The sequence below is a fragment of the Salvelinus fontinalis genome, chromosome 30 (assembly GCF_029448725.1).
Source record: "Salvelinus fontinalis isolate EN_2023a chromosome 30, ASM2944872v1, whole genome shotgun sequence".
In the NCBI taxonomy this organism is placed as follows: Eukaryota; Metazoa; Chordata; class Actinopteri; order Salmoniformes; family Salmonidae; genus Salvelinus; species Salvelinus fontinalis.
In genome coordinates, this window is record NC_074694.1 from 31,984,468 (window position 1) to 32,012,086 (window position 27,619).

General features: G+C 44.5%; 1 protein-coding gene across 12 annotated transcripts in view; it reads right to left on the reverse strand.

The window, feature by feature from the left end:
* The window catches only part of cacna1g (calcium channel, voltage-dependent, T type, alpha 1G subunit), a 298,872-nt gene that overhangs the window by 14,605 nt on the left and 256,648 nt on the right, over nucleotides 1–27,619 (reverse strand). For 8 of the 12 annotated variants that reach the window (XM_055890508.1, XM_055890502.1, XM_055890498.1 and 5 more), the window contains 11 exons: nucleotides 26,035–26,160; nucleotides 25,371–25,460; nucleotides 22,066–22,258; nucleotides 19,857–19,910; nucleotides 9,883–10,034; nucleotides 8,875–8,984; nucleotides 7,458–7,591; nucleotides 6,068–6,138; nucleotides 4,843–4,921; nucleotides 4,297–4,418; nucleotides 3,785–4,210 (listed from right to left, as the gene is read on the reverse strand). In XM_055890508.1, coding sequence (XP_055746483.1) covers nucleotides 3,785–4,210; nucleotides 4,297–4,418; nucleotides 4,843–4,921; nucleotides 6,068–6,138; nucleotides 7,458–7,591; nucleotides 8,875–8,984; nucleotides 9,883–10,034; nucleotides 19,857–19,910; nucleotides 22,066–22,258; nucleotides 25,371–25,460; nucleotides 26,035–26,160 — 1,557 coding nt within the window. Of the gene's footprint in view, nucleotides 1–3,784; nucleotides 4,211–4,296; nucleotides 4,419–4,842; nucleotides 4,922–6,067; nucleotides 6,139–7,457; nucleotides 7,592–8,874; nucleotides 8,985–9,882; nucleotides 10,035–19,856; nucleotides 19,911–22,044; nucleotides 22,259–25,370; nucleotides 25,461–26,034; nucleotides 26,161–27,619 lie in introns of all 12 variants that reach the window. The other 4 variants (XM_055890497.1, XM_055890501.1, XM_055890500.1 and 1 more) reach the window with 4 other exon arrangements.

The following is a 27,619-nucleotide window of genomic DNA, read 5'->3' on the forward strand; positions in this document are numbered from 1 at the left end:
CTTCACCAAACCAGAAGGGGGCAGTAAAACACTACTGAAACTCCACTCTCAACCCCAGAGGGAGAGGAAACAGATTGGAGTTTAACCACACATGTTTCTGCCAGCGAGGGATGACAGAGAGGAGAGAGAGAGATAACATCAGAAGAATGATACAGCCCAACCTCTAGTCACTATAAAAAGGCCTGTTGGCTGGAAATAGCAGTCTAGTAAACAACATACGGCTGTGTCCTGTCTTTCCCATGGCATTACAGTGACCTACGGCTGGCACTAGTCTACTGGGACTGATATACATATGCAACTTTATTACGGGAAAAAAGTTCAGTACACATCATTGCATTTTGTATCCGAAAGTAAGCTGGTCCTCTTTGAAGTCTCGTAGATCGATGCATTGCACTCTTTTTGTCTATAAAGTTCTGTTACATAAACCTCCGTCATACCTATCTCATTGTTGTGTGTATGTGCTGACATGTATGTGTAACTGGTAGGTGCACACACACACACACACACTACATGTTAATATTTTAAAATGTATGTAAATTATAAAGTATTTTGTCTGTAATGTCTGTTTCATGTGTCGGACCCCAGTAACACTAGCTGTCACCATTGGCGTCAGCTAACGGGGTTCCTAATAACCACTAGGCTACCCTGCCGCCCCGAACTGTATAAGTTACCAGCCCTGGACTCAAGGGATGTCTAACCCTGGAAATCCCTTCAATCTCCACCCAGTCAGGTAAATCTGCTTTTAGTTATTTTGCAGCTCATGTGGAATGATTTCCAAAAGTCCTTAAAGTTGGTGGAGTTGGTACCTCTAGGGGAGGGATCATCAAATAGACTCAACTATTAAAGATAGTTTGTAGACTGAAAATTGGCTGCAAAAAGCCCAAACAGATATAATAATTTCAAACCTTGCTTACTTTTGTTTATGATCACATGTCTCTTTCTATCATGCATGGTAATACTTGGGAACAGACTTCCAAAATTAAAATCACTTGGAGCTGATTCCCTGGTGTTTTTACAGTATTTTATGTCCATATAAAAATGTCAAATAAAAAATATACACTATCAGTCAAAAGTTTGTACACATCTACTCATTCAAGGGTTTTTCTTAATTGTTTTACTATTTTCCACATTGGAGATAATAGTGAATATAGAGATTATAGTGAAGACATCAAAACTATGAAATAACACATGGAATCATGTCGTAACCAAAAAAGTTCATTTGAGATTCTTCAAAGTAGCCAACCTTTGCCTTGATGACAGCTTTGCACACTTTTGGCATTCTCTCAACCAGCTTCATGAGTTAGTCACCTGGAATGCATTTCAATTAACAGGTGTGCCTTGTTAAAAGTTAATTTGTGGAATCTCTTTCATTCTTAATGTGTTTGAGCCAATCAGTTGTGTTGTGACAAGGTAGGGGTGGTGTACAGAAGATAGCCCTATTTGGTAAGAGACCAAGTCCATATTATGGCAAGAACAGCTCAAATAAGCAAAGAGAAATTACAGTCCATCATTACTTTAAGACATGAAGTTCAGTCAATCTGGAAAATGTCAAGAACATCTAAAGTTTCTTCAAGTGCAGTCACAAAAACCATCAAGCGCTATGATGAAACTGGCTCTCATGAGAACCGCCACAGGAAAGGAAGCCTCAGACTTACCTCTGAGGATAAGTTCATTAGAGTTACCAGTCTCAGAAATTGCAGCCCAAATAAATGCTTCACAGAGTTCAAGTAACAGACATCAACATCAACTGTTCAGAGGAGACTGATGGTCTTCATGGTCGAATTGCTGCAAAGAAACCACTACTAAAGGAAATCTGTCCTTTGGTCTGATGAGTCCAAATTTTTGATTTTTGGTTCCAACCGCCGTGTCTTCGTGAGACGCAGAGTAGGTGAACGGATTATCTCTGCATGTGTGGTTCCCACCGTAAAACATGGAGGAGGAGGTGTGATGGTATGGGGGTGCTTTGCTGGTGACACTGTCAGTGATATATTTAGAATTCAAGGCACACTTAACCAGCATGGCTACCACAGCATTCTGCAGCGATAGGCATCCCATTTAGTTTGCGCTTAGTGGGAATATCATTTGTTTTTCAACAGGACAATGACCCAAAACACACCTCCAGGCTGTGTAAGGGCTATTTGACCAAGAAGGAGAGTGATGGAGTGCTGCATCAGATGACCTGGCCTCCACAAATACCAGACCTCAACCCAACTGAGATGGTTTGGGATGAGTTGGACTACAGAGTGACGGAAAAGCAGCCAACACGTGCTCAGCATATGTGGGAACTCCTGGAAAAGCATTCCAGGTGAAGCTGGTTGACAGAATGCCAAGAGTGTAAAAAGCTGTCATCAAGGCAAAGGTTGGCTATTTTGAAGAAAATAAAATATATTTTGATTTGTTTAACACTTTTTTTGGTCACTACATGATTCCATATGTGTTATTTCATAGTTTTGATGTCTTCACTATTATTCTACAATGTAGTAAATATAAAAAAATATAGAAAAATCCTTGAATGAGTCGGTGTGTCCAAACTTTTGACTGTTACTGTATATATAAATAACATTTATATTTTTTTGTCAGAAAACTTGAGGGGGCCAAATAAAACCACTGGCTCCCCAGTTGGGGAACCCTGCTCTAGGGCAATTCAGGCAGATGCGAGACAGTCTTTTTTCTGAAGAATGTGTTTGTTTCATATTATTGATTGTGTTTTGCTTTTTGTATTTTGTGTTTGCTATTCATGTATTGTGTAATCGATGTGTATATAGATATGTATCGTACAATTGTTGTTGTTTATTGATGTGTTCATGCAGGGCTCATCTCCAAAAGAGACTGTGGTCTCAGCATGACTCCCTGTTTAAATAAAGGTTAATATACAAGCAGACAAACACACATACACAAGAGAGGGAAACTCATCCTTGCTGTCCCCAGTCCGCCTGGCCTTGCTGCTATTCCAGTTTCAACTGTTCTGCCTGCGGTTACGGAACCCCTACCTGTCCCAGACCTGCTGTTTTCAACTCTTAATGATCGGCTATGAAAAGCCAACTGACATTTATTTGTGATTATTATTTGACCATGCTTGTCATTTATGAACATTTTGAAAATCTTGGCTCTCTAATTTTCTCCTTCTCTCTTTCTTTCTCTCTCTCGGAGGACCTGAGCCCTAGGACCATACGTCAGGACTACCGGGCATGATGACTCCTTGCTGTCCCCAGTCCACCTGGCCTTGCTGCTATTCCAGTTTCAACTGTTCTGCCTGCGGTTATGGAACCGCCACCTGTCCCAGACCTGTTGTTTTCAACTCTTAATGATCGGCTATGAAAAGCCAACTGAAAATTATTGATGATTATTATTTGACCATGCTTGTCACTTATGAACATTTTGGCATAGTTCTGTTATAATCTCCACCCGGCACAGCCAGAAGAGGACTGGCCACCCCTCATAGCCTGGTTCCTCTCTAGGTTTCTTCCTAGGTTTTGGCCTTTCTAGGGAGTTTTTCCTAGCCACCGTGCTTCTACACCTGCATTGCTTGCTGTTTGGGGTTTTAGGCTGGGTTTCTGTACAGCACTTCGAGATATTAGCTGATGTACGAAGGGCTATATAAAATAAACTTGATTGATTGATTGATTGATTCAGGAGTAATACAGTTATGGACAAAAGCATCTGTCTGCAGATTCTACTGTAGCTCCTCAATGCTAATTCCTGTTTCCCCCTCAACCAGGGATAGGAAGAATTCCAAACCCCACCACTACACACACACACCCAGGTGTCAATCAACCACACTCACCTCTAGTGGTGGCTCCTGGCCTAGCGGAGGATCAGTGCTGATGTGTATGGAGTCTCTTCTAGTGATATCTGCTGGGGGAGAATCCATCACATTGCCCCTCTTCTGGATCTCCCTCTCTGGAGACCTCCAGGGGGAGCCCCCAGATCCCTCCTCCATGCCCAGGGCCAGAGGGCTTAGCTGGGGTGATCTCCCACTGCCTCCCCCTCCCCTTCCTCCATGCTGGAGCTCCAGCTCTAGTTCAGCCTCCAGCTCTGCCTCCTCCTTGGCCTCTTTGTTGCTCTCCTCCAGGTGCTTCATGAGGACGGCTATGACCACGTTGACCAGGACAAACTGGGCAGTCAGCACAAAGGAGACAAAGTAGATGGGAGAGACCACCGTGTTGTAACAGGTGCCTGCATTCTCCTGTTGACAGTCTCGCAGGGTGTCCTGGGGGGGACATACATATGTGGATGAACACATGAAGAAAGAGACACAAGACAGACACTGCATACAAAATGGTGGCCCAGTCTCACCTTCATAATGCCATTCCAGTTGTCTCCTGTGGAAACTCTGAACAGCAGCAGGAAGGCCATGCCAAAGTTCTTAAACGTAGCGTAGCGTCCCAAGCCCTCACACGGGTGCAGCTCATCACAAACTGACAGAGAGACAGAGAGAGGGAGAGGGAAAACGAGAGAGCTTGGGGTGTGTGTGTTCCGACGTAACAGAGTTTTCCAATTAAATCATAATCTCGGTGAAATAATTATATTTATCTGGAAGCTAAAAGCCACAATTAGTGAAATCAATAAATTATTTCAACAAAGGAATCAAAAGAAAGCAATTAAGACCTAACGTGAATTAAGCCCCAAAGCAAAGAACATTTTATACCCAGAGCAGCTGTGTGTGTGTGTGTGTGTGTGTGTGTGTGTGTGTGTGTGTGTGTGTGTGTGTGTGTGTGTGTGTGTGTGTGTGTGTGTGTGTGTGTGTGTGTGTGTGTGTGTGTGTGTGTGTGTGTGTGTGTGTGTGTGTGTGTGTGTGTGTGTGTGTGCATGTGCGTGTGTGTGTGTGTGTGGTGTCCTTACTGAGATCACCAAACAGTTCCACTCCCAGTGCTGCGAAGATAAAGAAGAGCAGCATGAAGAGAAGACCCAGATTCCCCACCTGCAGATAGACAAGAGAGGGGATGAGACAGAGGAGAGGAGAGAACCAGCTCACCTGCTTTTACACAACTAACGTTATAGTTTCAATATATTACAACGAGAGTTCAGTTCGCGTTACAGGGTTGACCTTAAAATAAGGTGAGAGACAAATACATCACTAGTAAATAATCATCTTCAGAAATGACTTTGTCAAAGCAACAAAATAACCAGGGCTTTGCATTGATGGTGAAAACGTGGAGACATTTTAGGGTTAAGTGGGTTAAAATCTTCCTAGAAGTCACAGAGGGTGCACAGATTTCAGATTGACTGAATTAACCGTGTGGTCGATATTAAAGGGCACTTTATTGAATATAACAGGCCTTTAAAATCCATTAATGGTGCACAATTTCTACTTAAAATGTCAAAGGGATGCAAAATGCATTCATTTCGTGGAACGACCCCAGAGTGAATTGAGATAAGGCAATAGAGAGGTACAGGGTTAATGCCCAGGTCGGGTACAGTAAGCCTACAGCTTTAGAATGTACTCCAAAGCTAATCTCAGCTGACCCAAAAAATGTGTAAGTTATTATCATTATTAATTATGTGGATATGACAAGCTCTGAAGGATTTAACACTGTAGCCTGCAGCTCAACATGTACCCTCACTCTGCTCTATCTCTCATCACTTTATCTTCATCCTCTCTCTCTCACCCTCCCTCCCTCCCTCCCTCCCTCCCTCCCTCCCTCCCTCCCTCCCATCTGAGTTTGAGAGAGAATTGGCAGCGACAGCATCTTGCAGCCTTTCCTCACATCCTCTCTCTTTCTATTTCGCTGTTTCTTATCTATCTTTCTCCTCTTTCAAAACTTTTTCCCCCTTCTACCTATTCTTGGGAGCAGTTCTTCCCTTTCTCCCTCTCTATCTCTGCATCAGCAACACCCAGCTAATCGGTGCAGCTGTATCTCCATAGGAGTACCTTGGAAGAAACATGGAAAGAGATCCTTATTATAGTAGAAGGTGAGGAAGACTAGTAATGGAATCGGATGGGCATAAGTAAAATGGCTGATGCAACCATAAACCCAATGGAAAGGCTAAATGTGATAAGGCTAAATGTCTTAGACCAGAAGAACATGCATAGTGATCGGGTGGTAGTACCTCTACTGTACTTTACCTGAGGCAGAGCCTGCATGACAGTGTCCAGCAACGCTCTCATCCCCACTGCCATCTTCAGCAGCTTCAGCACTGAGGACACGCACACACAGCGAGAGAGAAAATAATGATATTTGGGAATAACTGTGGTAAAACATATTCCGTGAGATACTAACCGAGGTTGCACTCTGTGATGATGTCTGGGGTCGCAGTCTGATGATGTCACTGACAGGGCAGTGGCGGATGAGGCAGGGTTAATTGCCGTTGGTAACAGTGGAGGACGGCCACAACTTTAATTAAACACACACACACACACCCTTAGGGTCCTGTGTGATAATAATCTATGACGACTCCCACCGCTAGTTCTTTCATTACACACACAGTCATCAGACTGAAGAGAAGAGCATCTCTACCTCCCTCATCCCTATCTCATCAGTCACTCCTTTCTTCTGCCTCTCCTCATCCTCTACCCTTTCCTATCACCCTCCTCTCTTTCACAAGTTGCCCTCTTCTTTCTTTAAACAGTAATCATCCCAACGGAGATGAGCGGCCATGCTTTCCTTCTGCCTCTCTCAATACATTCTCTTTACCCTTCTAACTCTGTCTCTTCTCTCCATTCTCTCTAATCTTGCCCTCCTGTCTTTACACAGACAGTAATCAGCTTACCCGCTCTGCTATCTTTCCTCTCCTGCTCTTTCCTCTCCTGCTCTATTGAGCAGTAACCCGAGAGAAGCAGATGAGCAGTGCTGCCTCTTACTGCTTTATGTTCCTCTGCTCTTCCTCTTTTCTTTCCATACACTTATCTTTCCTGGAGCTCCTCTCTCCCTCTCTCTGTCCTGTGTTTGTGAGATGACTTTGTTCCGAGTGCCATCTGGTCTCATTGCACCTCACCAGGGAAGCTCTACGACCCGCCACACAACAATGACAAAGAGGGGAGTCCCTGGGATACCTACCGCTGCTTTACAACCCATATTAAAACAGCAGGAGAGTACAGGAGGCACATTTAGTTTGTTTGTGTGTGTGTGTGGAGAAAGAGAGAGAGAGACAGAGAGCGATTACAAAATAAAGAGAGAAGAAGAGATAGAAAGAATGTATGTTTATCACAGGAGGTTGGTGGCATCTTAATTGGGGAGACTGGGCTGTGGTAATGGCTGGAGCAGAATAAGTGGAATGATATCAAGTACATCAAACACATGGTTCCCATGTGTTTGATACCATTCCAGCAGCTTCATTCCAGCCATTATTATGAACCGTCCTCCCCTCAGCAGCCTCCTGTGAGTCTATGTGTGTGTGTGTGTGTGTGTGTGTGTGTGTGTGTGTGTGTGTGTGTGTGTGTGTGTGTGTGTGTGTGTGTGTGTGTGTGTGTGTGTGTGTGTGTGCACGTGTGCGTGCGTGCGCGTGTGTGTGTGTACCTCGTGCTATCCTTAGCACTCTCATGATTCTGATGATAGTAGGGTTGATGGGCAGGGATGCATTGACCTCAATCTCCTCCAGAGTGATGCCCATGATGGACAACAACACTATGGCCAGGTCCAGCTGGTTCCACCTACACACACATAAAGGGCATGTTATACACGCACCAATGACATGTGTGCATACTAAGGGTCGCTTTACCCAAAGGTGAGCCCACAAGATGAGGATGGAAAATTGGAGAAACCTCCGGCCTTGGGAGGTCTTAAGTTAGTGTGTTAGTGTGTTATTGTGTTAGTGTGTTAGTGTGTTAGTGTGTGAGACAATCCAAGGATCTGTCAGAGGCCCTGGGTCATCTTAGGTGTTTCATTAGAGCAAAGTTCTACAGTAACACGGTGAGAGAAATCACCGATCCACTTTCCCACCGCGATTATTGTAGATATAACAAACCCCATAAGATCACTATTAACCTGCTGTTCCAAGTCGAGCAGAACTGTTCTGTCTTGGAAAGACGGTGATGAGAACACAATGTAAAAAAAAAAATCCACTTCTGTTCCATCAGAAATGTGTGTGCGTGGGTGTGTTTGTGTGTCGTGTTTTAACCCCTAAGACCCCTGCCATCCATGAGCGTGTCGGCCAATTCATCATATATTTCAACATTTCTTAATCTGCCAGGGTCCAGTGTGTGTGTATGTGTGTTCTCTGAGGGCAGGGTCCGACGCCACTCGATAGTTTCTCTGCCACGTCAGTGTCTAACTACTCAGAATGCATGAATCAACACTCCGGCAAATCACTTTAAACACAATGAAATGTTCAGATGGACCCCTGGGGGACCTGGCTGCCTCTGTGTGTGTGTGTGTGTGTGTGTGTGTGTGTGTGTGTGTGTGTGTGTGTGTGTGTGTGTGTGTGTGTGTGTGTGTGTGTGTGTGTGTGTGTGATGTGACACTCTGGATCTCAGCCTGGGGATAATGGTCTAATCTGGCAACCACAGAGGATATCATAGGCCTCTCGGTTACAAGGTCCACTGCAATCTCACACTGTCGGTGACTGTGTGTGTGTACGTAGTCCTGTGTGTGTTTGCGTGCATGTGTGTGTACATGCTCTTGTGTGTGGTTGCATGTGTGTGTGTTTGTGTTGTTCAGTGGGAAGCCAAGGATTTTAAAGCTATGATATAATCTAAGGCAGTGTGTTTAACGAGGCAGTTTGTATTCATAAAGGCCTAACTGAGAGAGAGTAATCCACCACTGCACCTTTCCACAGCACACTAACACACACACACCATCTCTGCTTCACCTAAACATATCTGGGCTCATATTCACAAAGCATCTCCCCATGTCCATATAAAAGGCAGTTTTGCTCTAATATCAGAACTGATCCCAGATTAGCACTCCTACTCTGAAGCAAAGTGTGACCTCTGACCTGTCCTTGAAGAAACGTCGGAAGCCAAAGGCCACCAGCTTGAAGACAGACTCCAGGACGAAGACGACGGTGAAGATGTAGTTACAGATCTTCAGCGCCTCGTCCAACTCCTGGAGAGAGGGAGGGAGGGAGGCCTGGTTAGTAGTACAGTATTCCATAGGTTATAGCTACTGTATATATGGTCTCTCTGACGACCTCTCCCAAAGTACTCACTCTCTCTCTCTCTCTCTCTCTCTCTCTCTCTCTCTCTCTCTCTCTCTCTCTCTCTCTCTCTCTCCCTCTCTCTCTCCTCTCTCTCTCTCTCTCCTCTCGTCTCTCTCTTCTCATCTCTCTCCTCTCTCTCTCTCTCTCTCTCCTCTCTATCCTCTCCTCCCTCTCCTCTCTCTCTCTCTCTCCTCCTCTCCCCTCTCTCTCTCTCTCTCTCTCTCCTCTCTCTCTCTCTCCTCTCTCTCTCTCTTCCTCTCTCCTCCTCCTCTCTCACTCTCTCTCTCTCTCTCTCTCTCCTCCCTCTCATCTCTCTCTCTCTCTCTCTCTCTCTCTCTCTCTTCTCTCTCTCTCTCTCTCTCTCTACCACCCTCATCTCTCTCTATTACCATTTCTCTATTTCTCTATTCTCTATATCTCATGCATAACCTTTCCGGACACATGGAAATTTCATCGGAAAACTCAAGCTGTTTTCATCACGAATCACCTTTCGGCTGATAATAAACAATGACAATTCATTGAGACAAAATTTACGTGGGAGTTTAGTTCATGAATTGTTTCTATTACTTTATGTAATGTGGAGAAAATCCCCTGAAGAATTGAAATAACTTTTCTCAAGTCTGTTTGTGCAGGCAAACAAACTACAAATCCCAGAGTGTAATGATGTTGGACTGTGTGGAATGAATACAAACTAGGCTGTCATGGGAATCTTTGTCTGTGCTTTCTGAGGGGCCATGGTGATAACTAACAGACTTCAAATCCACTACCTTAAAAATACAAACCCCATCATTGCTCAGGTCCTACCTTTGGCTGCTGGTAGTGTTCCATCGCCATGGTGATGACATTGAGTGCGATGACAATGGTAATGAAGAGGTCCAGATACTGGGAGGTGCACATCTTGTGGATGAGGAGTCGAGTGGGGGAGTAATCCGAGTAGTAAGGCTTACTCTGAGCTTCTGTTGGAAGGGGGGAGTAAGAGAGGGGAGGTCGGGGAGGTAGGTGGGGTGGGGGGGTCATAGAGTGAGATAGGGAGTAGTGTACTGGACATTGTGGGTGAAAGGTTTCGAGAGGTGGATGCCAGCCCGCAGGTCTCAAGAGATATAACAGTGTTAGTTAAAGAAAAACATACACACCCATACTGACATATATCACATAATTACAGAAGATAGAGGCAGATCAAGAGACGCAAATGAAAGACAGATGGAGTGAGAGAGAAGAGAGGAGCAAAAGGTACATGGAAAGAGAGGTATACAAGGAGAGGAAAGGAGAGGAAAGAGGTACAAGAGATCTCTGAAAGAGAGAATGAGTGAAAACGAGGAAGAGAAAGCGAGAGAAGCACAGTGTTCCTGGGCCCAGGTCCCCTGTGGCTGCCAGTCATGACTAATCAAATCAGAGATGCTCTCCTCTGATCAACAATTATTCAAATGTAGTCTCCTCTGAGAGAGCATGAACGGAAATAAACAGCATCGCCACCGCCCAAAGTGGTGTGTGTGTGTGTGTGTGTGTGTGTGTGTGTGTGTGTGTGTGTGTGTGTGTGTGTGTGTGTGTGTGTGTGTGTGTGTGTGTGTGTGTGTGTGTGTGTGTGTGTGTGTGTGTGTGTGTGTGTGTGTGTGTGTGTAAGAGACTGTAGCTGTGGAGGAGGGAGGTTATTTTGGTGCATTGTGAGGCTGTAGGGAGCGGGTAGTGAATGGTTAATTTATGCTGTCTCTTTCAATGCAGCTTTTCCTCGCGTTTTCACTCTTGCTGTATCTTTTCTCTACCTCTTTCTCTTCCTCTCCTTCTCTCTCATAAAGACCCTACTGGGCACAGATGTCAATTCAACATCTATTTCACACTGGTTCAATGTCATTTCTTTGAAATGACATGGAAACAAATTAGAGCCGGGACGATACCAGTATTGCAATACTTTTTCCATGGCAAAAATTCAAACACGAAGCATACCAAACTCTTTGGTCCTTTAAAAAACCTCTGTATGTAAAATATTGTGCGCTATAGTTTGGAAAATAAATAAATGTGACTCTGGTTGACAACATAACGATGTTTGCCTCCAACATTAGGGCTGTTTACCTAAAGAAGTTTTGGGTTTTGTTTCCAGGCCAAGACGCTAACAAGTATCGCAATACTGGTATTGTCCCGGCCCTAGAAACAACGTTGATTCAACCAGTGTGTGCCTAGTGGGACATACTGTACACAATACTGTACACAACACAAAGGACAGTTGATCTTACAGTTCAGTATATCACTTACAGTTTCACACCTGTTTCTCTCATCTGTCCTCTCTTTATCCATCCATCCATAAAGGACAGAGGAAAGAGGAGTATGGGGGAGGAGAGAGTCTCTCTATCAGTCTCTGTCCTCATCCCTCTTTCATCAGTGAAAGAGAGAGAGAGGACATATGAAGTAGAGGAGGAGTCAGCGACAGGCCAGAATGGAAACACACACGTGATTCCCCCAGGTGCTGTTCAACTCTCCCTCTTGCCAATTAGCCCAGGTGGCTGCTGCAGCAGCTGTCTACACGGGGTACGTGTGTATGTGTGTTTGTGTGTGTGTGTGTTCGTGTATTCACTGTATGGTCCATTGTCACCTCTTCTCCTCTGTCCTCTTCATCATAAATCTACTTGAGTGTGAGGCTCTCTCTCGTTCGGTGTCTACCTGGCCTATTGCTTTATCGTACATTTATTGTACAAAATGCAGACCCATTATACATTATAGCAGTGCATGTATTATAGGCAGTAAACTCAATGGCGCAAATGTTGTGGCAGTGAAACTTCCTGGGAAAATGCTTAGCTTCTGCAGTTTTGCTGCAGGGCCTAACACTTTATTTTAATGGGCCTCACTAGAGGCTCGATAAATGAAACTGTTAGTATAGTGTATTGAGCATCCATTGCTGTATCTTGACAGGACTGTCCAAATAATGTACTAGACATTTCAGTGGCTGACTGAGTTTTTTTTAAAGCAATCTAAAGCAGTTTTTTAAGTGCAAAACTCTCATAGGTTTAAAACGCTCAAGAGAGGGAGAAGGAGAGAGAGAATGAGAGAGATGGACCTTTCCCTGTGTAAGTACTGCACTGAGAAAGGGAGAGGAATAATAAGAGAGTGAGAGAGGGAAAACAGGAGAGTAGAACCTTTTCCCCCATGGCTCAGGCCCAGCTCTCGCTCAGGGAGGTAGGAGAGGTGAGAGTAGAGAGGGCCAAATTATACCTCCACTACTCCCAAACTCTCACTCCCACTCGCTCTTTCCAGAGGAAGAAAGAGCTGAGCAGCACTCAGAGAATGGATCTGCCTTTAGACTCACTGGAACAGACTGACACTGTGATATCATGCCAAACCAATGAGTCAACCATATTAGCTTTTGCCAAATCAGCTTTAAAGACCTTTAAAAGTGTGTGAGTGTATGTTTGTATGTGCACAGTGTGCTTGTGTGTGTTTGTGTGCTCAGTGGGGCATATGAGGGCATATTCAGGTCTACTCTTGTGGGAAAAAGATAACTTTGACAAGATGATAGTGAAGAAGTGAGGTGTGAATACACTTCAGCACAGTCATCTTTCTCTGGCTCTTTTTCTCCTCTCTCTTTCTCTCTCTCTCTCTCTCTCTCTCTCGCTCACACAAACAGAAACATTACATTCACAAACATAACATAAACATCAACCAGACCCACATCCCATCAATCAACCTAAGGGGCCTTAGACCTATGTAGTCCACTAATTGGGATAAGAGGATCTGCTGAATGACTACCACGCAGGATGTTAGACAGAATGTCCATGTTGGTGCCCTGTGTGAGGATTATTGAGTATCCTACATGTTGGTGCCCCCTGTGAGGATTATTGAGTACCCTACATGTTGGTGCCCCATGTGAGGCTAATTGAGTACCCCACATGGTGTTGCCTCGTGTGAAGATTATTGAGTACCCTACATGTTGGTGCCCCATGTGAGGATAATTGAGTACCCTACATGTTGGTGCCCTGTGTGAGGATTATTGAGTACCCAACATGTTGATGCCCCGTGTGAGTATTATTGAGTACCCTACATGTTGGTGCCCCGTGTGAGGATGATTGCGTACCCAACAAGTTGGTGCCCCGTGTGAGTATTTTGCCAAAAAGGTAGTTATACTTTAACCCTTCAAGAGGGAATGATGTGGTTCAGGAAACATATCATACATATGACACATGATGATATGTTACTCTTGGAGATCTAAGACCCCTTTGGCTGAACGCACTGGTGAAGTGTCAAAGATCATCTGACTGAAAAAGAAAGGAGAAGTTAGTTAGCAAAGAACACCAAAGCAATACTAAAACCTGGTCCAAAAACAACCTCTTAACCCCTTGCCCCACATGACCTATACCCACCTGATTCTTTGAAGTCTACAAAGTGAGGGTATAAAGGTTAGGGTGAGGAACTAGGAGTTATTTTTGGACTGAGCCACACTCAGTAACTTCAGGAAGACGAGGCTCGGGTTGGGAAATACAGACACACTGAAGTCCCTGGTCATGTGGCGAGGGAGTGGATACACCACAGCACAGCACGATGGGTTTACTGTCACAGTGTGAGTGGGCTTTGATTGGATTGGAGTGAATGTATGTATAGTGTATGGGTTTGAAAGGTCTGGTTGGATTGGATGTGTGTGTATGGGTTTGAAGTAGCTTTGGTCAGGTTGGGTGGATGTACAGTGTATGGCTTTGAAGAAGCTTTGGTTGGGTTGAATATGTGTGCATGGGTTTGAACTTGACGGAGCTTTGGTTGGGTTGAATGTGTGTGTATGGGTTTGAACTTGACAGAGCTTTGGTTGAGTTGAATGTGTGTGCATGGGTTTGAACTTGACAGAGCTTTGGTTGAGTTGAATGTGTGTGTATGGGTTTGAACTTGAAGGAGCGTTGGTTGGGTTGAATGTGTGTGTATGGGTTTGAACTTGAAGGAGCTTTGGTTGGGTTGAATGTGTGTGTATGGGTTTGAACTTGACAGAGCTTTGGTTGAGTTGAATGTGTGAGTATGGGTTTGAACTTGAAGGAGAGTTGGTTGGGTTGAATGTGTGTGTATGGGTTTGAACTTGACAGAGCTTTGGTTGGGTTGAATGTGTGAGTATGGGTTTGAACATGAAATAGCTTTGGTTGAGTTGGTTTGCACATGCAGTGTATTGACTTGAAGGAGGTTTGGATTGATTGGATGTGTGTGTGTGAGTTCATAACACAGTGGAGCTATGTGATGGATACTGTGAAAGGACCTATAGAGTGCTATGTTGATTTTTAACCAAGCTGTAGATGGTACCATATCATGGATTGTTCTAGAGTAACCTTGGTACTATTGGGATGTGAAAGTTGTTTAAATGTGGTTTAAATCTCTACGATGCACATGTGATGCTTTTGATGATTGGTCAGGTGAACCTGGGGCTTGTGGTAGAAAGATGATTGAAGGGGGGCTTGAGAAAAGGAGGATAGTCTTTGAGCTTTGGATGGTAAAACAATGTCTGTGAAAGGAATAACAGGCCAGAGGCAGTAAGATCAGTCACAATGTTACGGCCAGGGTAATTTCCTGTTTCAGGTCAAAGGTCAAGATGATGTGGCGGTAAAACAGTTTAAAAAGAAACCAGTACCAATATCATTAAGGTTATACCTTGGTAGGTGTTGTGACTGATTTTACACGCCTGCCCTTTATGGTCAATGGATTGGTTCATATTAAGAGTCAATGTGTGCTGGATCAACAGGTAGTGCTGGTAGATTACAGCACCAGCTCATGTCAAGGGGAAGGGGTTAACTTCAAGTGAAACTACATTGAATCCAATGATCTATTAATGATTTTGATTTTAGAGCCAGCAAACATTGAGTCATAAAGTTAGATACAAAATAAACAAGTAAATCAGAAAAGATTCTGCTGGATTTCCCAAAATGCACTGCTCCCCTATTCAGCACCAATGACAAAAAGAAGAAAGAAAAACGGAACTGAAAAGAGAAGTTGAGGAGCCACAGAGCAGTTTGAGGAGCCCAGAAGAAAGAGAAATAATAACATGACATCATTCACAATGACAGGGCATGGTAATTCATACACGCACACAAACACGCAAAAATGCACGAATACAAACACACACTCACTCACACACATACAAAGACACACAAAGACACACACGAGTTGTGCCGGTACACATGGTAGACTGACACACACTTCTTTCTGAGTCTGACTTGAGCAGGATGGACCAATTGGAATGGAGACTGGAATGGCGAAGGCAGGCGATTTGGACAGCAGTGAGTGGAAGGCGGGGTTAACAGGGCGAGAGAGTGATGATGGGCAAATGAGAATATAAGCATATAAGAAAAAGACCAATGAGATTTCAGCGTTTCAGCAATACAGTAGACAGCACATTTCCCCCCTTCAATCCTCCATGGGAAAGTCCAAGTCCAAGTCTAGTTCAAACACAACTATTACCCCTGTATCATAGTCTGGTAAAGTCGAGGCTAAATCCTTTAAAGGGGAAATCTGCAGTGGCTACATCCATTTTTGGACTTAACGATATGTACCCGTTGATTCTTGAATAAAATACCTTATAAATGCCTCCTGAGCTTAGTTCCCCTGTCGTACTCCATCAGAATCCAAAATATACACTTGTTTTACTCCAATGTTTGTAAACAAAGTAAATTAAAACTATAATTTTGTAATCATGGATGGTCAGTACTCGCATCCATAGCTCTGTATATACATTTGAGAGTGGTTACATTTTTCCGGAGAGAAGGCTTTGTTTCAACTGCTGATTGCCGCTTTAAGTACCTTGTAGCATCAAATATGGTGTTCAGCTAAGTGGCAGTTACATTAGCCAAGACCCAGGAATCAGCAATTGAAGAGTGCTGTTTTAAAGGACCACCACATCACCTCTTTCTTCCTACCCGACACTAATCATGTAATATTCTACCACTGGCACATGCATGTCTTTGACTGTCCAATAATCCCCTGTTTTCTGGTTGGCTTGATCTACCACCTGGGTAGCAGTACATCTGTCCGACTGCTGGTACACCACATGTTAACCAGCCTCCTTCACTGTTAGCTTGGGCTGTAGGACACACACGCACACACCTGCTAACACACACACACACCTGCTAACACACACACACACCTGCTAACACACACGCACAGCTACATAGGTTACACACGCAAGTACACAATGCACACACACACCTTTACTTTAACCAGTTACATTCAGTGGATCGCTTGTGGTTATCTAACACATCCGAAGCAGAGCTCAAAGGCAATGTGCCAGCACACTTTAGAAGCACTAATTCTTACACCACCAACCATGAAACATTCATACCCTCACACACTTTCATAAAACCCACTAGCACTACTTATAATACAAGGACCTTCTACTACTCATTCACCTAACAGCATCAGACCACTGCAGGGATACGTATTGATTAGCTAGTTAGGCTGGACTAATCTAGGCTAGGTAACTGATGCTAAGCACAACGGCCTGGTTATGTTGGGCTAAGAGGTGTATTGGTGCGAGCATTGGTGGGGTTACACCTACACCTTAGTTCATGAAAGTGATTAAATATTTAAATTCCTCTAGCGCTACACTTAACTCTCCTACTAACACCTAGCCGGTGGCATGAAGCATTTATCCCCCGACACCCACATCCTGAGAACTTCCTGACAAAATGAATCTATAGAGGAGGACGTTTCAATCACTAACTGGCACAGGTCTTATCAAAGAGGAAGTGTCTACACTTTGGGCGGATTCACGTTAGAGCTCGAATGGAACTTAAAAGGCAACGTCCCCGTGTTCGCGGAGACTGCATTCACGGTAAACGCTGCACATGGCGGCTCAATCGGAAATGACCTCTACATTTTTACGCGGATCTTCCGCTATACTTCTGCGATACAGATCAAATCCAGCCATTTCTCTCACTTCTATTTCTCGCTCTCTCTTTCTCACCCTCCTCCCTCCACCTTTCCTGCCTTCAGCCCCGCCCCTAACTCACTTTCAATCTCTCTCTCGCCACCATACCCTGCCCCGCCCCTCACGTCCTGTCCATCTCATCTTACAATAGTTTTTTTTCATTCTCTCTCTCAACCTCTCTTTCTCTCTCTCTCTCCTTCCATCTCACTAATGGCCGAGCGTTATTAACTGCATTCCTACATCAGGGGAATATAAAGGAGGGAGAAGAAGAGGGATAGAAAACCTCCGTTAGATCCATCTCTGTTAGCACTGACCTAGATAGAGCTGGCTGCCGCGGTGTGTGCGTGTGTCTGTGTGTCTGTGTGTGCACGTGTGCATGTGCGTGTGTGACTGATCAGTATTGATGACAGGGGGAGGAGTTGACACTCTTGTCCTAGCCATTTCTGTTCAGTGCGTCGCTGACATCATAGTTAAATAGTCTTGTTTCACCCCCTGAAGGTGAACATAATTATTAAATGGGCTACAATACAATTACTCTCTACATTATCATCATGTATGTATATTTATTTTTACACCGTATCATAATTATTAGTAAAAGGTGTGCAGCAGTAGGACATTATATATTAATACCTGATAAAGTGATACAGCACGAGAGGCTGTGCCATCAATACATCAACAGGCAAGGGATGCTGTTAGCTAGGACAGAAAATGGCCAAATCCTACTTTAGTACCAGTTTTTGAAGACAAAACACAGAGAGAGGGAAAGCCATCTTCTGGGACATGACCCACACAGAGCAGGTCTGAGTAAAGCGTTTATCTCTTTGGGCTGTGAGCCTGGGAGAGTTAGAGGCCATCTGTTACAGTGACACATTCACTCCCTGAGCTGAGCTATGTAAAGACCACTCAGAGCTACATTCTCTCTCTCTCTCTCTCTCTCACACTCTCACATTTTCTCTGTTTCCCCTTTGTCTTTGTTTCCCTCTCTCTCTCTCTCTCTCTCTCCTCTCTCTCTGTGTGGGGGAAAGAAAGGATACACCGTTCCTGGCTAACACATTACAGACAGCACCCCGCTGACAACTTCTCCCTTCCTTCCTCACTCACTCTTTCTCTTTCAAGTATCTCTCTCCTTCTGTCTCCATCTCATCTCCTTCTCTCCATCTTTCCATCGTTCTTTCTCCCTATAGGGCAACCCACTAGCTGCCTAGGGGAGAATATCACAGTGTACTGTCAAGCACCAGGAGGGTGAGACATACCTTTAGACACAGACTGTACTGGACATAACTGTGAATCTTTGTTGCATGTGTGTGTGTGTGTGTGTGTGTGTGTGTGTGTGTGTGTGTGTGTGTGTGTGTGTGTGTGTGTGTGTGTGTGTGTGTGTGTGTGTGTGTGTGTGTGTGTGTGTGTGTGTGTGTGTGTGTGTGTGTGTGTGTGTTGTTTAGGTAAGGTATAGAAATAGGAGCAGATGGCTTGGTCTTCCCCAGCAGAGAGACGTGATTAAGCAGAACCTTTGATCTACTGAACTAAACTACACACTCAGGTGTGTGTGTGTGTGTGTGTGTGTGTGTGTGTGTGTGTGTGTGTGTGTGTGTGTGTGTGTGTGTGTGTGTGTGTGTGTGTGTGTGTGTGTGTGTGTGTGTGTGTGTGTGTGTGTGTGTGTGTGAGCCAGAGCTAATAGAGAGTGGCATACTGGCAGGAGGGGCAACCCCATCCCTTCATCATCTCCCCTTCTCTTCCTCCTATTCTCCATCCCCCTTTCCTCTCATCTTCCTTACTTCTCACATCCATCTCTTCTCCTGCATACTTACATATTCAGTGATTTACCCTTATCCATCTCCCTTTCTCTTCACTCTCATTCCTTCATATTATTTCTCCCTTCTCCCCTCTTTTTTTTTGTTCTCCTCCTTTTCCTCCCTCCATCATTTTCTCTTCCCTTCATCCAAAGTTGTGTGTAAAAATAGGGAACTTCCCCTGCTCAGCTGATATAAGAGTTCTCTGTCATGTTAGAGAACTACACACACACACACACACACACACACACACACACACACACACACACACACACACACACACACACACACACACACACACACACACACACACACACACACACCTCCTCTGAGCGCTGACCTGCCTAATACAATTATACAGTAAAACAATAATACGCTGTGATGGACAGATTTGGGGTGGGGCTGTCGCGTCTGTCTGTCTCACTGGCGCATATCATAGAAAAAGAATCTCCTCCGCACGTGAATATTCAGTGTGTGGAGATATGACTGTATACACAAACATGTCCTTACATTCCCTGACCAGGAAAGGGGGTAATAGAGAGGGGGAGGAGAGAGGGAGAGATGGAGAGAATGAGAGAAAGCGAGAGATAGAGAGGACCTTGCTCTCTCATCGAGCAGACACAGTGACACAGACAGAGTTCTGGGGTTTGAGGACAGAGGGTTGCTCCTGCATATTTTACAGCCTACCCTGCTACCATCTGGTGCCTGTGACACATGCGCACGCACGCACACACACACACGCTTGCACACACAAACACGCACATACACATAGACAGACACACACGCACACACATATGCTACGCACGCACGCACGCACGCACACACACACACACACACACTCCTGCATGAGCGTGGGTGGACAACCTACAGCTGGTGGTACAGTAACAAAACAGTGCTGTGGATAGTGGATGAATCGTGGGTCACTGTGAAGAACAAGGAACCACAACACACGACAGGAAAATGTCCACAAACGTCTATAGCGGACTGAGTCGGATGAGAGAGAGGCAGGGGGACGGGTAGGGAGCGCGGGATGGGACCCTACCTCCCGTGAACGTTGAACCCTGACTTCTGAACCACCAGGGGACACACAGAACATGCTAGAAACTCTGTACCTGTCAGTGTGCCTTCAGAGAGGACCCAACTCACCCCCGGAATCATCAACACATCTAGAAGAACGAGACCAGGTTAGTCAGAGAGAGGTGCGGAGCGAGGGATGGGCGAAGGAGAGAGAGTGTAAGAAGGAGAAATAGGGGTGAAGTAAGAGCAGAAGGATGAAGATGACAACGTAGGCTGGTTAGTTTCTACTGTGAGTCTTTTCCACTTATTCTGAGTCCAGTGTGAGCTCGTGATACAGTTGATAAGGATTCAATGATTCAGTTGGGGATTTTGTAGACAGTCATTCCTCGATATTCAAACCCCAAATCACAAAGATCTATGACAAAAATGACTGAGATACAAATAGAGCCACTCGGATGGAGTAAAACAAAAAGACCAACAAATAAAGCAACCCCCCCCCCACATCAGAAGAAAACAACTCACGTTTCCCTTCTCTTCACAAACTCTTGTGCCATCCAGAAAAGAAAACTGTAGATTTGGAAGCCTGCCCAGTCACAAGGGGTATACCTCTACTGTACATACCTTTTATCAACCATTCTCTTACTCTGTCAAATGATTCCACAACTTCAGTTACAGTTGTGAGTAAAATGGTTTCCAAGCAACAGAAAAAGAACAAGCTTGAGGTTACAGATCTGATAAAGGAAAGACTATAAACCATAGACAAACTAAAGATAATCTATAGAAAAATGAAACAGAGAAAGAAACCAATGGACATGAGGGGCCTTGAACAATTATAGAGACGGATAAAGGAGGGCATGTTCATTCTCTATTTTTTTGGGAAGCATTTGAGAGTAGTTTGTACAGGCCTGTATAGGGGAAATGGGGATACCTAGTCAGTTTCACAAAATATGTCTTCCGCATTTAACCCAACCCCTCTTAATCAGGGAGGTGCAGGGGTCTGCCTTAATCGACATCATCGGCACCCTGGGAGCAGTTGTTAGGGCTTAATTGCCTTGCTCAAGGGCAGAAAGGCATATTTTCCCACCTTGCTGGCTTGTGGATTGGAACCAGCAACCTTTCGGTAACTGGCCCAACACGCTTAAACACTAAGCTACCTGCCGCAGGTGTGTGAGTGAGGGCAAGAGGGTGGAAGTAAAAGAGTGAGTGAGAGGAAGACTGTGAGTGTTCGGTCTGTTTGAGTGACTGTATGTGTGTGAGAGGGTGTGAGTGCATGGGAGAGTCAATGGTGAGCACTTTGGGCACACCACATCTGCAAGAGAAAATCCATATCCATCTGTATTTCTCAAGAGATTCCCACTGTCAACTACAGAAGGCATTCCCACTGTCAACTACCATCAACATTTGATGAAAAAAATCCAAATGATCTTACTTTGATCCACCAAAAGTATCTCTACAGCCAATACGGCTACTGAAATAACCACTATTTCTCATATCCAATGTTTGGGGTTAGAAGGCAGTGGAATCACTATAGAGAGGCGAAGTCGGGCATCTGGTAACCCGTTCTTGTACAGCTGGAGGGGCGTTCGGGCACAGATCTAGGATCAGCTAACCGTCGTATGATCCTAACCCTTTTCATATAGAGGAAACCATAGATCAGCATCTAGGTACTTCCTAGTTTGGTTTGTAGTTCTGCCTACCCCTCCGGATGTACTACAACTACATGCAGGAGAGGAGGGGGAAGGGGGGAGATAGGGGGATGTAACCTCGCCCTCACCCCCCTCCCTCTAACTCTGAAAGTACCACGCCATGCAAGTCCCATCCACCAGTACTCACTGGGCATGCTCCAAGGGGACGGTCCTAAGTACGCCCTCTACGATAGGCCAGGCAGGGAAAAAAGGGGGGGGGGGTCTATTCTTACTAGACCAGCGCTCAACAACTCCGATCCTGGAGAGAGGCTGGGTGTGTGGGCTTTTGTTCCAGCCCAGCACTAACACACCTGATTCCAGGTTTTACAATTATTGCTGGGCTAGAACCAAAGCCTGCACACTCAGTAGCTCTCCTGGACCAGAATGGGTGACCACTGACCCCCACACAAAGAGAGGATATCTAGCGGGGACACTACAGGGAGGAAAACATTTTTAAAAGAAAAGGCACTTCTACAGTAATGCAAAATAGCAACTATTCCACGTCTAGAGCGTTTCTACGTCCGTTGACTTTGGTCAAATTAAACCAAAACAAGCTCAAACCAGGCAGGACTCAGAAAGATGTGGAAAGACTACCGACCAGCCAGCTCCTTCTCCTTACTCCGTCTCTTTTTCTCCATCCGTTTCAGTCTCTTCTCCTCCCTGCGCTTAGCCTCCTCGGCCTCCTGGCTGCGACGACACTTGTGGAAGTTCTCCACCACCACGCCCACGAACATGTTGAGCACAAAGAAGCTGACGATGAGCAGGAAGGAGATGAAGTAGAGGAGCATCCATGGGTTGTAGTTCAGCTGTGGCTGGAGTGGGTAGACATAGACAGAGTATAGTGTATATACTGTACTCGCGCACACACACACACAGTGTGATGTTATATAAACACACTCATTTTTGGCACAGTTATGAGTATTGGGGTGGTGCACTCAATGCAAACGCTGCAAAACCAGCCCCACATCCCAGTGGGCACAGACGTCAATTTAACGTCTATTCCATGTTGGTTCAACATCACTTTTTTGAAATGACGTGGAAACAACGTTGATTCGACCAGTGTGTGCGCAGCGGGGTGTGTGTGTGTGTCTCTATCCAACTTGAGCGGAACACACTACCAGCCAGCTGCCTTTTGTGACTGCCAGGACACCGTCATCCTGCTGCTACAGTCAACACTACAACATGTAGAAGTGAATGCATAAATAAACACATGAATAATACTGTTTATTTGATACAAAACAGTACATCAGGAAAGCTAAACGTATGAATATACACAGTACTGTAAGCTGCAGAACATGTGGAAGAAGCTAGAGGGGTGTTGGATGCTGTGTTGGATGATGTTGAACAGTAAGCAGCTTATAGAGAAGAGGAGATCAATGCCTAGTCCCTAAAGCAGAGACAGAAACGCTGACCTGATGTTCCAGAAACATCAACACGTCTCTGGTCCTGGACAACCAAGCTTTTGTTCTACTGTTCTGCTACTGTATCTCTAGTGAACAGAGAAAAAGTGCATGTGTGTGTGTGTGTGTGCGTGCGTGCGTGCGTGCGTGTGTGCTTGTACATTTTCATTGGGCTAGTGAGTTTACACACCCCTTCCACAGTCTTCACATTTTGCTATCTTAAAATGAATAAAATAAAAATCCTACAGATCTACACGACCTACTCCGCATTTTCAAAGAGAAAGAATATTATAGAACATTTCCCAAGATGTCTTGATCGCTTATGTCTTCACACCCCAGAGTTAATACTTGGTTGAACCATTTCTACAATAATAATATTCTACCAAATGTACCCAGCCCTCAGGGCAACATATGCCCATTGTTTTTGTCGGAATTGCTCAAGCTCAGTAAATTTGGTTAGGAATCATTGACAGGCAGCAGGGGCAGACTGGGAAAATAATTTGGCCCTTGCATTTTATCCACACCATTCCACAACACTGTGCACACCAGCCCACATTACTATTACAGTGTTCCAGAATAACATTTTTCCTTGGTGTCACTGGTGCCACAAACTTTTACAGTTTGTGGCACCAGCCAATTATTTGTAGCCATGTCTTCATCAAACAGTAAATTGAATGTCCTATTTTTTTTTTGCAGTTGTAGGCTACTACCCATGAGACCTATAGGTCTATTCCCTCGCATTGGCTGGTGCACTTTTTGCGTGTGCACCGCGACATATCTCAAAGCCATATCAAATAAGTTGGTTGTAAAATAATTGTTATTGAGCTGAATATTGAGAGTTGAGAAATAAAAATGATACCTACAGAAAGCGGACCCTCCTCTCCTCGACAGGGACAAGGGGACAAAGCTTCCAAAGTAGTGTTTTTCCCAAAATGTCATTTTTCTCTCGAGAACATGGCGAAGAGGAGAGTGGCTCACTCATCAAACCAGCAGGCCCCAGCGAGGGCATAGGGGCAGGGTCGACAGTCCATTACAAGAATCATGAGGATAATGCACTTTACTGTTTGACCAAATCATGGTTTAGCAGCTCCACAAATGTGATGTTTTGAGTGAGATGACAATGTAGAATGTGCTTTTTCTACGTTTATAGGCACCTTTTCCGTTTTTACGATCCATGATCTTTGCTTTCTTAACTGATGACAGAGTCTGAGCAGGTCTCTTTGCTGATGCCGAGTTTGACTTTGAATGTGAGTTTACATGACCTCAGCCCAACCTATCAGAAAACCGGGCCGGCCCATCTTTGTAGGGGGGCCGGCTATTGCCCACTGATCAGCCAAATGCTCATTATAGATTAGAATAACAGAGAAATTGCAAAAAAATATCTTACAAACTAATCTTAACAGGCCCATGGGCACCTGGCCCATTTTATTTTTATATTTTCTAATATTTTTGTGTGTGTCAATTTCAATCAGCCCACCCAACTAAAAAATGGCCCAGCCCATCTGGCATTACATAGTCTTCCTTCTTTTCACTTCGTCATACAGGCCAGTAATGTGGAGTGAATGCAATGTTGTTGATCCTTTTGTATTGTGGTGGCAGCACCATGTTATGGGTATACTTGTTGCCGGCAGGGACTGGGGAGTTTGTTAGGGTTAAAATATGAAAGGAGCAAAGCCCAGGTAAAAAGTTCAAGCCCAACTAGCTCTTCTAAAAACCTAACCTTGGGATAGAGTTGTATTTTTCGGCAGGGCAATTACGCTAATGTTTATGCCAAAGACACACCAGAATGGCTTTCCAAGATGTGTTTAGTGTTCCTTAATGTTCAGTCTCCGTCCTGACTTAAATAAGCTTAAAAACATCTGACACAAGATTTGAATATTGCATATTCCATCAATGACTCCAAACCAAACATATTGAGCTTGAGCAATTTTGACAAAAACAATGGATGTATGTTGCCCTAAGAGTTGAGATTCAAAATTATTCACAGCTGTAATGGCTGTCAAAGATTTTTTATTTTATTTTACCTTTTTTTAACTAGGCAAGTCAGTTAAGAACAAATTCTTATTTTCAATGACGGCCTAGGAACAGTGGGTTAACTGCCTTGTTCAGGGGCAGAACAACAAATGTTTACCTTGTCAGCTCGGGTATTGGATCTTGCAACCTTTTGGTTACTAGTCCAAAGCTCAGAAACCACTAACCAACTGCCGCCCCCAAAGATGCTTCCACCTAAGTATTAACTCTGGGGTGTGAAGACATACGCAATCAATACATCCTAATTTTTCATTTGGAGTAAAGTTGGAGTTTGCATTAAGACAACAGTAAAGCGAAGGTAACACTTTTTCCTCTCTACAACACCTTACGTTCTACATTTATACAAGGATCAGTTGTATGCATTGATGAGTTAATTTATACCTTTTCCCATGTGTGGATGTGCATAATGGGTGGATGTGCATAATGTGTGGATGTGCATAATGGGTGGATGTGCATAATGTGTGGATGTGCATAATGTGTATGTGTTGTATACCTGTTGGTTGACTCCCACTGCATCTAATCCATCATACATGATATCCACCCAACCATCTTTAGAAGCCAGCACGAAGAGAGACATCAGAGCCTGAGAGAGAGAGAGAACGGGGGAGAGAGAGACAAAGAGAGAGAGAAAAGAGATAGTGAGCGAGATAGAAGGGTGGAGAGAGAAAGAGAGAGAGAAAAGAGATAGTGAGCGAGATAGAAGGGTGGAGAGAGAAAGAGAGAGAGAAAAGAGATAGTAAGCGAGATAGAAGGGTGGAGAAAGAGAGAGAGAGAGAGAGAGAGAGAGAAAAGAGATAGTGAGCGAGACAGAAGGGTGGAGAGAGAGAGAGAGCAAGAGAGAGAGAGAGAAAAGAGATAGTGAGCGAGATAGAAGGGTGGAGAGAGAAAGAGAGCAAGAGAGAGAGAGAGCAAGAGAGAGCGAGAGAGAGAGAGAGCAAGCAAGAGAGAGCGAGAGAGAGAGAGCAAGCAAGAGAGAGCGAGAGAGAGAGAGAGAGAGAGAGAGAGAGAGAGAGAGAGAGAGAGAGAGAGAGAGAGAGAGAGAGAGAGAGAGAGAGAAGGGGGGTGAGAGAAATAGGGTCACAAACAAGGTTTCCACAAGAGCATTTTAGAAAGAAAGTTGTGGAGATACATCCCACTGCAAGTATTGAGAATGGTACCTGTGCCAGGTTATCAAAGTTGTACTGCTGTCTAACCCATTTGTAGTTGGCAATTATACAGTCTGACTTGTTGGTGATGTTTCTCACGTCATCTCCCTGACATGCAAAGAACTTCCCCTTGAAGAGCTGAAGAAAAAAAATGCAGAGACACACACACACACACACACACACACACACACACACACACACACACACACACACACACACACACACACACACACACACACACACACACACACACACACACACACACACACACACACACGTCATCATTATGGTACATTCCAACTGCTCCTGTTTTTCCGTGATAGGATTCCCTTGCATGTTCCCCTAATTGTTAGTCACACACACAGACACAGACACCCCACCCCACAAACACACACACACACACACACACACGCACACACACATGCGAGTAACCCGGACAAAGATGATCTATTATAATGATAAGATAGCCAATTGACTGCTCTAACAATGGAAATACATGTCCTCAATGATTGAAGGCAGGCGAAATCAGTTGGGACCATTCTAGTGAGAGGGCAGATAACGCGTGTAAGCAACAGGCACAACTAAGTCGTTTTTCTCAAAGTTGCCACAATGCCACATGCATCCACTTATATCAGTACATTTGTAACAGCCTAAACATTACACATCTTCTATTAGATCAAATACGCCTCACATAATTCGACACTCTCTTTATAGACCTCCATACAAAAACAGGCTTGTCTCACAGGGACAGATTTTGGGCGGAGTAAATCCTCTCGCTTCGCCTCATCCTCTCTGACCCGGACCCCAAGGACATCTAACTCGTTAGTGTAAATTGGACAGTGGATTAACGGCCATGTCTTCTCCATCTATATAACTTCACAAGCAGGGCTAGCCCTCACAGCTGAGTTATAGCCCAGAAATGCCTGGAAGACCACTTCTTCTGCTGACATGTCTCATGAAAAAAAAAAATCTCAGAGGTGTTCCCTGATGTACGACCTATGAGTCCTCTCAGGGGGTGATTGGAGAAGAGGGGGCTTATGGGTAATGACATATTAGCCACTTGTCAGTTACAGTCCATTGATAGTGTTGTCACTCCTATACCAAAATCTGTCTGCTTTTAGAGCAAAACAGCTGAAAACATGGTAATGAGTGATTTTTAGGATGCATAGGACAACAAACTGCATTGTGTTGAACTTTTGATTGATTTATTGAAAGCCTTCGACACTGTTGACCATGCCCTGTTGCCGCGTAGATTCGAAAACATTGGTTTTGATGCTAGAGTGTTGGATTGGTTGCAAAACGATCTCTCCGACAGAACCCAGCGTGTGGCACAGGAGGGCATACAGTTAGAGTTTCGACAACTCACGAAAGGAGTCCCTCAAGGGTCCATTTAACATTAAATGGCCAGCTGATCGAAGGAGTATCTTTGTATAAGTACCTAGGCATTTGGTTAGATCAGGGTTAGTTCAAATGATCAAATGATTCAAATGATCAACTCATCATCAGGCTTTGTTGATTTGAATCAGGTGTGTAGTGCTAAGGAAAAAACTAAAAATGCTCCCCTTTGGGTCCCCAGGACCAGGCTGGAGAACCACTC